This window comes from Triplophysa rosa, unplaced genomic scaffold (assembly GCF_024868665.1).
Source record: "Triplophysa rosa unplaced genomic scaffold, Trosa_1v2 scaffold400, whole genome shotgun sequence".
NCBI classification, from domain to species: domain Eukaryota; kingdom Metazoa; phylum Chordata; class Actinopteri; order Cypriniformes; family Nemacheilidae; genus Triplophysa; species Triplophysa rosa.
The window spans coordinates 23,449-35,740 of NW_026634400.1; the positions used below are offsets into that span (position 1 = coordinate 23,449).

The 12,292-nt window shown below is 39.2% G+C and overlaps 1 protein-coding gene and 1 long non-coding RNA gene across 2 annotated transcripts in view; one reads left to right on the plus strand and one right to left on the minus strand.

The window, feature by feature from the left end:
* The first annotated feature begins 376 nt into the window (after window positions 1–376).
* LOC130550695 (uncharacterized) lies at window positions 377–1,963 on the plus strand. The gene is made up of 3 exons (XR_008962470.1): window positions 377–491; window positions 1,099–1,143; window positions 1,241–1,963. It is a non-coding gene; the product is annotated as an uncharacterized LOC130550695 (long non-coding RNA).
* Window positions 1,964–5,350: 3,387 nt separating this feature from the next.
* LOC130550693 (transmembrane 4 L6 family member 1) overlaps window positions 5,351–12,292 on the minus strand; it is a 31,924-nt gene continuing 24,982 nt past the window's right edge. Inside the window, exons 4-6 of the mRNA XM_057328191.1 lie at window positions 8,962–9,107; window positions 5,462–5,648; window positions 5,351–5,368 (exon numbers count right to left, since the gene is read on the minus strand). Of these exons, the coding sequence (XP_057184174.1) occupies window positions 5,351–5,368; window positions 5,462–5,648; window positions 8,962–9,107 (351 nt within the window). The remainder of the gene's footprint in view (window positions 5,369–5,461; window positions 5,649–8,961; window positions 9,108–12,292) is intronic.

Consider the following 12,292-nt stretch of genomic DNA (forward strand, 5'->3'; position numbering starts at 1 on the left):
CAACGAACGAGCACAGGACAAAGAAACAAGAGGGTATATATAGGGAACACAAACGAGGGATAACGACACAGGGCAGGTGTGGGTAATCAAACACTTAGGGAAGGATAACGAGGAAACGAGATTGCGGGAACAGAGCCGAGACACTGGAAAAACACATGAGAGGCATAAACATCTCATGGTCTTCCCACATAAAACCCAAGAACTCTGCCCCGATCCCACCACACGACTAGAATTTCATAAACAAGACGGTGGGACCGTGACAGATGTCATCTTTACTATTTCAGAGACCTCTAAAAATATATATTTTCCAATGTATTTTTAAGTCTGGTTTGAGAAAATCATTCAATTAAGGTATGTGTGTTTTTTTGTAATTAATTGTAATTGTAATTCAGTGTGTTGTTTTCAGTTGTTGATGTATTGATGTATTTTTGTACTTGCAGGCGAGTTCTGGGAATGTGGCAAAAAGTCTGTGGCACAGAGGTATCTAGCAGGTATGATTTACTAAAACATTCAAAGCTTAAACACGGACATTTTGGGTCAAGGTTTAGACATCCTTGTGTATATAGTAATTGTCCTTGCACTTTTAAATCGTGGAAAAATCTCTTAAATCACATATACTGTGCCCAACGAGATAAATCATCTCCAAAACAAGGCCAATTAGCCACATTTTCATGTCAGCTGTGTACATGCATTGAGTCAAATGAAAGAGATTACTTCAGACATGTAAATGAGCATTTGCGCAACCATGAAACTGTGACTTGTGTGTTTAAAGAATGTACATTTAAAAGTAACATTTATAATACCTTTCATACACACAAAAATAGGAAGCACAATCCCCATTGTCTAACCGATTTTAAATCAGACGTTGTCACAATCTCTGCAGATTGTCAGCAGTCAGCCAATCCTCCTATTTATTTTCCCTCTTGTTCAACAGATTCATTTTCAGAATCTTTGTTATGCAGTGACATTAATAATGATGGCAAGTGTTTTGAATATCGCCCTTGTTTTATTAAAATTGGAAAACATTTTGCATGTCCCATAGCAGTTGATGACATGAACAGCTAACTGATGCTTATCCACTGTATGATTATATGGTAGGAGGAAGACGAATGGTAACCCTGAAGAGGCACATTCTCCTATAAGGTAAAGCGTTTATGTGCTAGCGTTTAAGTGTTTATTTAGTACAGTAACAATGTAAAAACTGTGTTCATTTCTTTTTCAACTTTGTTCCCTCTTTTAGAAAAGAAAAGAAAAATGTCAAGTCCAGTGATTCTGAGGATTGTTTTTGGTGGGTAGGATGATGCAAGAAAACTTGTACTCAAGAAAGGAATCCCAATGTCTGTCGATGACCTTGTCCATGACATAATCACAGTTTTTGGGGTGAAGCAAAAGTTCAGGCTGCAGTACAAAGATAAGGACTTTGGAAATGAATTGAAGATGGGGATACCCTGAAACTGATTTTTCTATCAACTGAAGACTCTAATTCCAGCATGCAAGAGACTGAGCCTGCTTTACCTTACTGCTCCACCACACCTTCACCCAGTGGATTTAGTACAGCTACCTGTGATACTGCTGACGTGAGCAGGGCCAGATTAACACTTCACTGTACCCTGGGCAACAATATTCAAGGGCCCCATCATCACGACCCCAGGATCACCATAATCTGGCAAAATACAGAATAAATTACAGTAATACAGTAAATATACTCAATATTTCAATAATTAACTGTCATCAAGTGCATTTTGATGTACAGATGTGCAAATGCTCATAGAACTACAAATGCACCACTATGTTCTCTTGTCAAGGCCACTCACTCATGATGTTATGAAAACAAAACGCATCGGCATCAGTATAATCTGGCAAAATTGACCCACTACATAGAGAGTAAAGGAAGTGTCCTCCATTTTCACAAAAAAATAAATAAGCAACCACTTTCAAAGCATCCAATATTTATTTAACAACACCTACTCCCAACACAAATGTATTGAATTGATAGAGCCATCACAGAGGATGTCCACAGAGAAGACACAAATAAAAATCCATAATCTCCTAGAATCAAGTAGCATTTTGGTCCTCAGCTCATTTTAAACAGAAATCACCCTGTCACCTCAGAATTCAACAGGACAATCAAGTTATAGTGCAAAATAAACACTTTGAAATCTGCTGTTTTCTCTCAACAACAATAAACAATTTACAGCATTTTCATGGAGCCACCACAAGGAAAAAATAAATAAAATGCAGTATCATCTGCTCCTAAACTCATTTTAAAACAGAAAACAACCCGTCACATCACAGTTCAACAAGACAGGCAAGGGTTAAACATTTTAGTGCAAGATAAACATTTGGAAATCTGTCAATTTCTCTCAATTAGACAAGACAAAAAGAAAAGCTAAATAATCTGGCAAAATACACAATTTTAATTCTAAATAATGGGGGAGAGCATGTTTAAATTGGAAATGCTTGATTTCATTTGGCAAACACATCTTACACTGGCATTTTTCTGGACTTTGAATGTGCAAACTGGTGTACAATATCTTCAAAATCAAGGGCACTAACAAGTTCATCTTCGATGGCCAGGAGAGAAAGTGCAGAGAGCCGTGTCTGTGACATTGTGGTGCTCAGCTCATTTTTAACTCGTTTCAAAACAGAAAACGACCTCTCACCCTCGCAGTTAGACACAGGCAAGGTTAAAAACAGTCTTAGTGCAACAAATAAACATTTGGAAACGTTGTCTTAAGTCCATGTCTCTCAAGAGCTTGCAGCAGCTGTACAGGTGAAGTCTCATTCTGCATTCTGCAAGTGCTTGAACTGAATAAGTTCGTCTGACAAGGAACCATCCAGATCTGTCGGATAAGTGGCGGTGAGACTCGAGACCCATCACCGCTTCCCTCAACGGTCGCACTCGCAGCAGAATCCGGGCCGTCGGTTGAAGATGCTGCCGGGGGCTCTTCGCTCTCGGGGCTGTGAACATTAGCTAGCGCCGGCAGTGAAGAAATGTCCTGGCTAGCTGAGCTGTTGCCGGATGCTGCCTTAGCAGAACAGTTGCTAACGTTTACTAGCGTGAAGAAATTCCCTATTTTCGGTATATATTTTAAATTTTCTGCGTTCCTGATATCCTTCTACTTTTTTAATTTCCGTTTAGCGCTCCCACTTAGCTTCTCCGTGTTTGCATTTTTTGAGTTGTGTTGTGTAGCGGCGCTTGCCGTCACGCGACCGGCTCAGTGCACATTGATTGGCGTCAACGCCCTGGGCCCTTTAGAGGTTGTGGGCCCCTGGGCAATTGCCCAGTTGCCCATATGGTTAATCCGACCTTGGACGTGAGAGATGTAAACCCCTCTTCTATTGACCCAGCCCAAGAAGTCAACTTGTCTGATGACTCAGTATGCAGCAGTGCTGATACTGTCGTAGTTTCGTCTCCCGAGTCAAGAACCTGTTCTTGGCCTTTTTTTAGTTCTTATGTTCTGGTAATATTCTGCTTCGTTGTGTCAAAACAGAGTAAGGAAACTTTGCTACCGCACCTAAAATAAGACCGCCTTGAAGGGTTGGCTCAGGAAATCTTTAGGTATGTTGCATACCTAACTAAGAGCTTGTTTAGGCAGATAAAGCAGCAAGTTTAAATGTTAAAAATGTGTTACTGTAAACTGTCAAGTTAGAAATGTGTTCCTCTTTATTTTTTATATATATTTGTACATTTTATTTTCTTTAAGTGACTTGATTGTTTATTGAAATACACTACTGTATACTGAGCAGGGATAACTTGGTTACCTTGGAAGTAAAAGATTTTTTTGGGGGGAAATTCTGTGAGATTGGGTTGGGAAAACACAGTACTGTGGACTTTATGCTTGTCTGGTCTCTTATCTTCTCAGCTTCGTTCATTTTAGCATCTGAACATGGTTGTTGTGAGAGAGACTGGGTTGCCAGGTATTAAGATGGATGTTACTTTGACTCATGGAGAAATTGCAACAATAAATGCTTGTTAATTAAATTATGTTTTTGACCATTTATTTAATAGAATTAAATATGTATAATAGTTATATAAAGCAAGTAACAAGAAGTTATTTAAAAAGAGTAAAGATTATGCATCACACAATCTTAAATCACACTTTATTTGTTCACATAAAATTTATTTAATTTGTTCACGTAAACTGAACGTGATTGTAAAGCTTAAACAACAATTTTACATTTCACGTTGGATTTATGTGACTAAATTGAATGGAAAATTGACATGTAATTGAAATACATAAGTTTTAACTTTTGGGGTTAAAATTTTTTTTGAGTGTACCCATGCTTTACATTAAAAAAAAAAAAGTTGCCTGTTGAAGACCCCTGGTTTAAAGTGGTTGTGTTCTTCATTCATAATTTACTTGATGCAGTTAGTATCAAAAGTAACAACAGAGATTTTCAAGTGCAGACACACAAATATTTTATTTCAACTGAAAAGTGTGAGACCCTGAACCCAGGACTCCAAATAGCATTACAGTTATTACTGTTTCGTAATTTGGTGATCCTATACCCTAAATGAGATATTTTCTCTCTCTTTGAGGGTAAATTCTGTGAGTGGGTCCCTACATGTAAAGTTCTTGGACGAGATGTATTTAATTGTCGTCCTTCCAAAAATCGTGTGGACTGGGCGATATTGCTTGAATCCGAATCCAAATCAAAGGACAAGGAAGACCGAGCAGACAGATTCCTATTGCCATCATACCGCGATGGCTTTCGAGCCCCAGGGAAAGTGAATTGTTGAGATGGAGGATGAACAGAGTTAGACCTCCCCTGATAAACCCGATTATTAGAATAATCAGCAGCATCTCTATCAAATACTCTCCTTAGAAGTGATGATAACCATTTTCAGTTCAGCAATCCGTAGATTGCATTCTGATAATACTGAATCAAGTTGTTCCATGTCCTTGACAAAAATGAATGCAGTGCTTACTTTTATCACCATTATTTTGTCTCAAACCCATACTAAACATGCCGTTGATGTTCAGTCTAGCCTCTCTGTTTGTGCTCTACAGAGGAAAGAACACAAAAAAATGATCCGCAGAATTACAGTGACCTTTTCACGTTCATTAAACAAACCAACAAAAAACAGCCAACTTTCTTCCTAAGTAGTTCTATTGTTTTCCACTTAAAACAAAAAATCTTGATGGTGAGACATTTATGTAAAACTTTATTTTTCTTGATTTGTTAATTATGATAATTATAAAATATGATTGTCATTATTTTGATCATCTATTGTTTCAGTATTACCAAATGGTCAACTTAGGAGAAAAAGTATTTACACAATATTCATCACTTGAGTTGGTTTTTCATATATTTTCTGTAGATCTGAAGGTTCCAGGTGTTTAGTTCAGGCCGTCTGAGTTTGCTGAAAGAAAGCAATATAGTGTACAATATAGAAAATGTATGTAGCTACCATTGTTTTAGACTGTATGTAACACATTTTTGCATGGCTACATACCTGATTATTGTTCATACACGTTCCACACAGACATCCGATGAGTCCATTGACCACCTGTGCTAGTAAAAGCATAGCCTCCACGGTACCAACGCCCAGAAGAATTGAAAATAGAACCACATTCCACACCACTACATTTTGTGGCCTCTCACATTCTGTCCAAGCTGTGTGGTTAAACAAGTAACTCTCCCTGGAGGGGGAAAATTTTTGTAAAGTTTTTACTTGCTTCAAGCTAATTAGTAAATTTTTTAGTATTCAAATACAGACACAGAAGCAGCAAATATGGTCACTGCAGTAGATACAGATAGTGGCTTTCCTGAACAGCCCCACTTTTTGGCACTTGAACTCAGTCAATGGCATGATCTTGGTGCCTTGCTACTTGAGTAAACATAAGAATTGAGATTAGAGACAATTTTCCAGTGCTCGAATTGAAGGGGGACTGGGGGGATCCTGGACCCCCATAAGGCATTAGGGACCCCCCATAAGAAGTAAAAAATAGACTTTGGGGGGCCCTTCAGATATTTTTATTTGAGTAAAAATGATAATGAAAAATGTGATTAAATTCATGCAATGGATATGGTAAATTTCATGAAATAATTATTTACAATAATTTATATTAAGTTTGTTTATGGGCTAGTTGTCATGTCTCTTTCAATTTTAAACGCCACGCCCCATGTCTAAAGACTGCTAAGTGCAGGACATTGTTGACATGACTGCTTGATTGGCGCCGCTCCGGTGAAGCTAACTTCAGCTAAAAAATGGAGAATAATAAACCTCCACTCGCAGTCGGGAAGAGGAAGCTTCTTACATACTTTTTGAGGGGTCCCACCATAAGACTTTTTTTGGTGGGGGTTAGTCTCGCAATATACAATTTATACAAAATACACAATATATTTGATCATAATATGCATAACTATATATTATTTATTAAAAACTCTTATTTATTAATTCTTCTATTTTATTATTTATTAATTCTTACTTTTAGTAATACTGGATTTAGAGGGTGACAAAGCAGCAGACCCAAAAGGGCATCTATGGCAAATTATACCAGGGGACTATACATATAAGGCACTTGACGATCCGTAAAAGCATGTGAAATCATCAAAAAACAGTAGAAAATATTCAGATGGCTTCCAGACTCACTGAATGGTATTCAGATTCAGCAGTGGCACAGGAATAATTATTTCATAATGTCTCAGAAAGCAGTGATAAAGGAGCAGTCAGTAACTTCAACTGGACCTGTTTAAGGGCTTTTTTATTACTTAAACAGTAGCAAAAGGATGGAAAAAATGCTATCAGGCTGTAATGATAGATGAGATTAGGTATTATTCAAAGAGTGCAAGACAACTGGGCAAACAGGATATAGTCTTTATAATAGTTCATAAGTTTAACATAGGCATGTCCAGGCGATTCTCAAAAGTCAACTCATTTATCCATAACAGTTTGTGATAATAATATTTGTTACAAAAGACTTGTTTAAATGCAAGAAACTAGTTTATTAGATATTTAAATATAAATTGTGACAAGACCAGCTGTCAGTCTGTGTGTTAGTGTCTAGGGATTTTTCAACAATTTCAGTGCATTTACATAGTTACGTCCAGTAGGTGGCGGCAAGGGACTGTTATGAGTCTGTCAGTCAGCAGACTATTCAACCATTTCAGTCAAAAGTCTGCTTTATTCAGGAACTGCTATCAATATGTCAATAACATAGCTATTTCAAGAAATTCCCAAAACTTCGCAGTGTGTATGTGGCCGTTGGTCTTAGCAACATGAAAAACAAGTTTTATACAATTCTGAATGGATTATATATAGCACAGAAACCGCACAACGAGCACTCCCTTTATAATTACTAAAAAGATGTCACTCATCTTCATCGAGATGTCTAGCACCCCAGATCCAGGCCTAATAATAATTTACTCAAGGAATACAAAAGCCCCGACATGGAGTTGATAAATATAGTGGAAAAATATATATAGAGAGAAAATTATCCCTCAAAAAAGTATGTAAGAAGCTTCCTCTTCCCGACTGCGAGTGGAGGTTTTTTATTCTCCATTTTTTAGCTGAAGTTAGCTTCACCGGAGCGGCGCCAATCAAGCAGTCATGTCAACGATGTCCTGCACTTAACGGCCTTTAGACGTGGGGCGGGGCGTTTAAAATTGAAAGAGACATGACGACTAGCCCATAAACAAACTTAATATAAATTATTGTAAATAATTAATTCACGAAATTTACCATATTCATTGCATGAATTTAATCACATTTTTCATTATCATTTTTACTCAAATAAAAATATCTGAGGGATCCCCTAAGTCTATTTTTTACTTCTTATGGGGGGTCCCTAATGCTTTATGGGGGATCCCAGATCCCCCAGGCCCCCTTCAATTCGAGCACTGAACTAGAAGAACCTAGAGAAGAACTAGATAAACCGGGCTAGACTAAAGATACTAGGGAAATATCCAAGTAGAAATCCACAAGGCAAGACTAGAAAGGAGAATAATCTCAGCGGGGCAAGAACACAAATTAAATTATAATCTCAGTGGGTCAAGAACACAAGATAATTCGGTTTGACAGAAAACAATAGAAACGCAGGAAATATAAATGGAACAAAATGAAGGCAAGTAATTGAACCAAGGTGAGAACATTAAACACAAACCAGCAACCTAATGGGTGAGAGGGTGGGCAGACGCCATGCCACAGCACATGGCAAACTGTCAACACAAAGGCCATGTGCTCCACACAAAACAACAAACAGGACAGGGATGATCAGACAGAGATCTTCACCAGCACATCATATGTGGCTCTAACGATAAAACTCAGCCTGTTTGTTTCCATGCAGTCAGTGGAGAGTCCTAAAATACGGAAAATATTTGGACACAAATGACAGCTAACTGGATCCATCTTAAACATGTGGCTTCAGTACACACAAATCTAGATATCCATTGATACTGTGTCACCATAGTCTTTTTTCTTCTCTGTGGGATTTCCGAGCAAATCTGACCTCATTCCTGCCTTTACCAATCTGTCAAATCTTAGTGTTTTGGCACTAAGACATAGATCAGGGGAGAACACAGCAACTTATTTTGACCTCCCGAGCGACTTTGCATTTTCTTATATTTCCCACATGGGGTCCACGTGAGGGGCTGAAAGTATCAGCCCTCTAACCACCAGGCAAACACACACAACTGACTTGAGAGTCTTTGTGACAGCTAGACCAAGCCCAGAACTTGCCCACATTATTACTTACAGGCCTACTCTATCACTTTCTTTCTTGTTTTCTCTGTAATACATTTTAAATAAGAATAATTGTAATAATAATAATAATAAAGTAAGCTGTTAAAGTTGTGCACAAAACCAGTTGTTCTAAGAAGTGAAGTCTTGATTACATTTCCAATAGAATGTATACATATTTAGTTGTAAAGAAATCTCTTTAAAATTAAATTGAAACATGCACTCATTCCTATATGACTACAGTATATGTAGAAGTGTGTGTGTTTGGGTGTTACTCTGCAGTCTGGTTAAAAAAGGGGTAGATAAAGGTTCCATCTCCTGTGTCACAAAGAGGGCCATCCTGTAAACCAACGACAGAGACGATCATACAGTACAGTGCTCCAGCTACACCCAGCACAGACATCAACATGGACATCATCATCTGTAACACATCCACAAACACGTATTAGTTCAAATACCCAGAACTTTCAAGTCAGTGGCTCAGTTTGTAGGTTTGTAAAGTATTAAATAATCATACTGCTATATTCCATTAAAGTATCACGCTATTTAACTTAGTAATTGCATATTATTATTTAAACAGAGCACTTATAGATCTTTAAATAAAATGGTAGCATTTTTGGATAAAAAATGCTCAAGGTCGCTTTAGATTTTAGATTTAGATTTAGATTCAATTTATTGTCATTGCACATGTACAAGGCAACGAAATGTGACCTCTGCATTTAACCCATCCAGAGAGTAGTGAACACACATACCCCCGGAGCAGTGGGCAGCTATCACTACAGCGCCCGGGGAGCAAGTAGGGATAAGGTGCCTTGCTCAAGGGCACCTCAGTTGTTACCCGCCGGCCCTGGGAATCGAACCGGCAACCTTCTGGTCATGAGTCCGACTCTCTAACCATTAGGCCACAACTGCCCTTTACAAGGTTTACTTATGTTTACATTTCAACACAGGATACATCTCAGGGGCGTAGCAAATCAGACCTCGCTCCATATGCAAAAAAAGTTTACATGGCTTTCTATTAGAAGCTCCCAGCCTACAAACTGTAATTACAAGAGCCATTTCCCAATGCGAAGTTCGGACTTGCCTCCTTACTAATTTGAACTTGGCATGTGCAGACTGTCGCAGTCCAGTAATACTGAAAATGTGTCACAGTGAACTGAAGGAAGCGCATGACAAAGGAGATTCTCAAAGAGACTTGATATAAAGAATATATGGTATTCTGGAGCAAACTTGTGGCAGAACTCGGGAGGAGACTTGAGGTCTGAAACAGTCTCGTGTGAAGACTAATAGAGAGGTCAAATTCACAAAACAGCCGAGTATTTGATGGATTTGAGAGCCAGGCATGCAGTGTGAATTGCGTCAACTGTCCCACAGTTCTTCACAAAACCAGATTGGTTGACTGTAAGGTGAACAATGCTCCGAATTCGCTTATCCAGGAGCCACTCAAAGATCTTCATGATGTGCCTAAAGCATATAAGGTGGCTGTTATAAGGCCCCTTGTCAAAAAACCCCAACTCGACCCTAGAGAACTAGGGAACTACAGGCCTATATCGAATATACCTTTCATATCTAAAGTTCTGGAAAAAGTAGTTTCAACTCAATTATGCTCCTTGCTCCAAAGGAATGACATCAATGAAGAATTCCAGTCTGGATTTAGAGCATGTCACAGTACAGAGACTGCTTTGATCAGAGTTACAAATGATCTGCTATTGGCGTCTGACCGAGGTTGTATCTCGTTATTGGTGCTGCTAGACCTTAATGCTGCATTTGACATCATTGACCACAGCACACTCCTACATAGACTCGAAAATTACGTCGGCATTAAAGGAATAGCTTTGAAATGGTTTAAATCTTAGGTGTCACGCAAATCGCAAGTCCAGTACGGTGTACCACAGGGCTCAGTCTTAGGGCCTTTGCACTTCGCATTATACATGCTACCTCTCGGAGCGACACGGAGTTAGCTTTCACTGTCATGCTGATGATACTCAACTTTATATTTCCTCGAAGCCTCATGAAACACAGCAGTTCCATTGAATAATGGAATGCATAGTCGATATAAAAAACTGGATGAGTAACAACTTTTTATTACTGAACTCGGACAAAACGGAAGTGTTACTTATTGGACCGAAAACTGCTATACGTAACAACCAAGAATACTGCTTAACTATTGACGGATGTTCCATAAAACCCTCGTCGTCAGCAAAGAATCTTGGCGTTCTATTCGATAGTAATCTGTCATTTGAGAGCCACGTCGCCAACACCTGTAAAATTGCGTTTTTCCATTTTAAGAATATATCCAAACTACGTCATATGCTGTCAATCTCAGATGCATAGAAGTTAATTCATGCATTCATGACATCAAGACTAGATTACTGTAATGCACTGTTAGGTGGTTGCCCTGCAGGCTTATTACAAAAACTCCAACTGGTCCAAAACGTGGCAGCTCGAGTTCTTACACGTACAAAAAAGTATGAACATATTAGCCCGGTTCTGTCAACCTTGCACTGGTTACCTATAAAGCATCTCGTTAACTTTAAAATCTTGCTTATTACCTATAAAGCCCTACATGGTTTAGCTCCTCAGTACTTGAGTAAACTCCTCTTGTATTACAGTCCTTCACGTGCATTACGCTCTCAGGTGTCCTGTCAGTTGGTAATACCTAGAATTTCAAAATCAAGTGCAGGTGGTAGATCCTTTTCTTATTTAGCGCTTAAACTTTGGAATAGTCTTCCCTGCACTGTCCGGGAGGCAGACACACTCTGTCAGTTTAAATCAAGACTAAAGACGCATCTTTTTAATCTTGCATACACTACACTTCCATAATATAAATCCTCCGAGGGTTTAGGCTGCATTAGTTAGATCAATCGGAACCAAAAACACAACTGATGTACTTGTTGCATCAAAGAGTGCAGAACAGTACTCTTGTAATGGCTCTGCTTCATTTAGTCATGTTTTTCTTGGTCCTGTAGCAGAGCCATGGCAAAGCCTTAGGTTTTGTGTGAGAAGACCATGGGATGTTTATCTTCTGACGTCTCATGTGTTTTCACATGTCTTGTCATTGGCCCCGCCCCTCTCGTTTCATGTATTGCTTCCCTGCCGTGTCTAAGGTTTCCCACCTGCCCTGTGTAATTATCCCTCGTTTGTCTATCCTTTAAAATGCCCTCTTGTTTCTTTGTCTTGTTGCTCTTGTATTACGTTTGTCATGCTTACCTGTCTTAATGTCTGCCTTGCGTTCCATGTACTCCATGTTCCTGTTTGCTGTGTATTCCCCAGTCCTGTAGTAAGTGTTTAGTCTAGTTTTTTTGCCAAGTGTTGTTTAGTCCAGTTTAGTGTTTAGTGAGTCCTCGTTCTGTTCTTGTATATTGTTTTCTTGTTCCTGTGTTTTACCCCTGTGTGGGTTACGATCCCGGGGGTGGGGTTCCACGTGGGACTTCCACCTCGCGGTCGATCACACCGGAGGGCCTCGACCTGGCTGCCGCTACCCGGGGGGACTCAGTACCCTCCGGCTTGAACTCCACGGTCCCCGTTCACTCTGGCAGTGCCGGTAGCGGGCAGGGAAGGGGGGATACGGGGATGACGTCGGCTGACTCCTCCGCTGCGGAACTC